The sequence below is a fragment of the Nanorana parkeri genome, unplaced genomic scaffold (genome assembly GCF_000935625.1).
Source record: "Nanorana parkeri isolate BGI_ZX_2015 unplaced genomic scaffold, ASM93562v1 scaffold933, whole genome shotgun sequence".
Taxonomy (NCBI): domain Eukaryota; kingdom Metazoa; phylum Chordata; class Amphibia; order Anura; family Dicroglossidae; genus Nanorana; species Nanorana parkeri.
In genome coordinates, this window is record NW_017307201.1 from 53,263 (window position 1) to 54,510 (window position 1,248).

General features: G+C 33.3%; 1 protein-coding gene across 1 annotated transcript in view; it reads left to right on the forward strand.

The window, feature by feature from the left end:
* Window positions 1-589, forward strand: part of LOC108795109 (NADP-dependent alcohol dehydrogenase) — a 15,878-nt gene extending 15,289 nt beyond the window's left edge. Inside the window, exon 9 of the mRNA XM_018566300.1 lies at window positions 501-589. Coding sequence (XP_018421802.1) covers window positions 501-525 — 25 coding nt within the window. The 3' untranslated portion in view covers window positions 526-589. The remainder of the gene's footprint in view (window positions 1-500) is intronic.
* The last annotated feature ends 659 nt before the right edge of the window (window positions 590-1,248 follow it).

The window sequence follows — 1,248 nt, forward strand, 5'->3', positions numbered from 1 at the left end:
ATATAATATATACCAAACATTCAGTAGGCACTCCGAGGTCTTCAAGCAGGAATAAATGCCTAAAGTGTAGTGTAAACATCAAAACATTGGTATAATAAAACCTATACTTTAAGCGTTTACTTTTGTTTGAAGACCTCTGAGTGCCTACTGAACTTTTGCTATATTACTGCTACTGTGTGGAGCACCAAGGCATGTTTTTCTGGATTGTGTATTGGTATCAATTTTCTCAATATTAATATATACGGTATATATTTACTGCACTGCATATATTGTAGATGGCTAAATTAACACATTTCTAGATCAGTCCTTCAAAAAACAAAATTTACTATTAATTTGTGACTTAATTCTGATTGAAGTCAAAAGATTAAAACGATTAACGTATTGATAGTGAAAGTAACTCATGTTGAATTTTTCTATATGCTCCCACTATACTGAAAACATAAAATGCTTAATTCTTAAACACTGCAAATAACAATTTTTTTTTATCTTTCTTACTTTAGGCTTCGGAGCATTATAGAGTTTTAAGCAGCAAATGGATCTCCCAGGAAATTATTTTTTCTTACATTCTTTAATCTGTATCACACTTTTAGCTTTAGTAATTTTTGCATTATTATGCTTATTTGCTAATCAAAGGTGTATGTTGTATTCAGAGATTTTTTTTTATTTCACTGCATGCTATTTTTTTTGTGTAACATTTTTGCACAAATCTTAGCATATATGGAAAATATGGTAGATCTAATAACAAACCAATAAACGTAAGATTATTCAGTAAAGCAGTTCAAAGTGCATCGACTATATACAGAATATTAGAATTCATATTGTAATTGATCTGCCTGCAGTTACCTGACAAATTATTGATTGCTGTGGGTTCCTGCACTTCAGGATGTGTTCAGGTCATTTTGCACTTGATGAGCAGCTACTTTAACTTTGTTGAAAAAAGTTACAGGGTTATTCACAAAAGAGTGAAGAGTTTGGAGAAGACAGGAGAAGTGAACAATCTAGGCCAAAATAGCTGATTTGGAAAAATTCTCCAATTCAGCTCACTTTCCAGTTCAGCTATGTTGCCCTTTTGTGAATAACCCTGTTAGTGGTGGAAAAGCATTGGAGTGCAAGAGAAAATATACCATTGCATCTTCTGACTGCTTGTAGCTGTGCCTGTGGTCACTGATACCTGTGTGAGTGACAGCACTATTTATCCATAGAGGCTAAGGAAATCTGCCATTCATTCAGAAAAGTCCCTCTCACTGC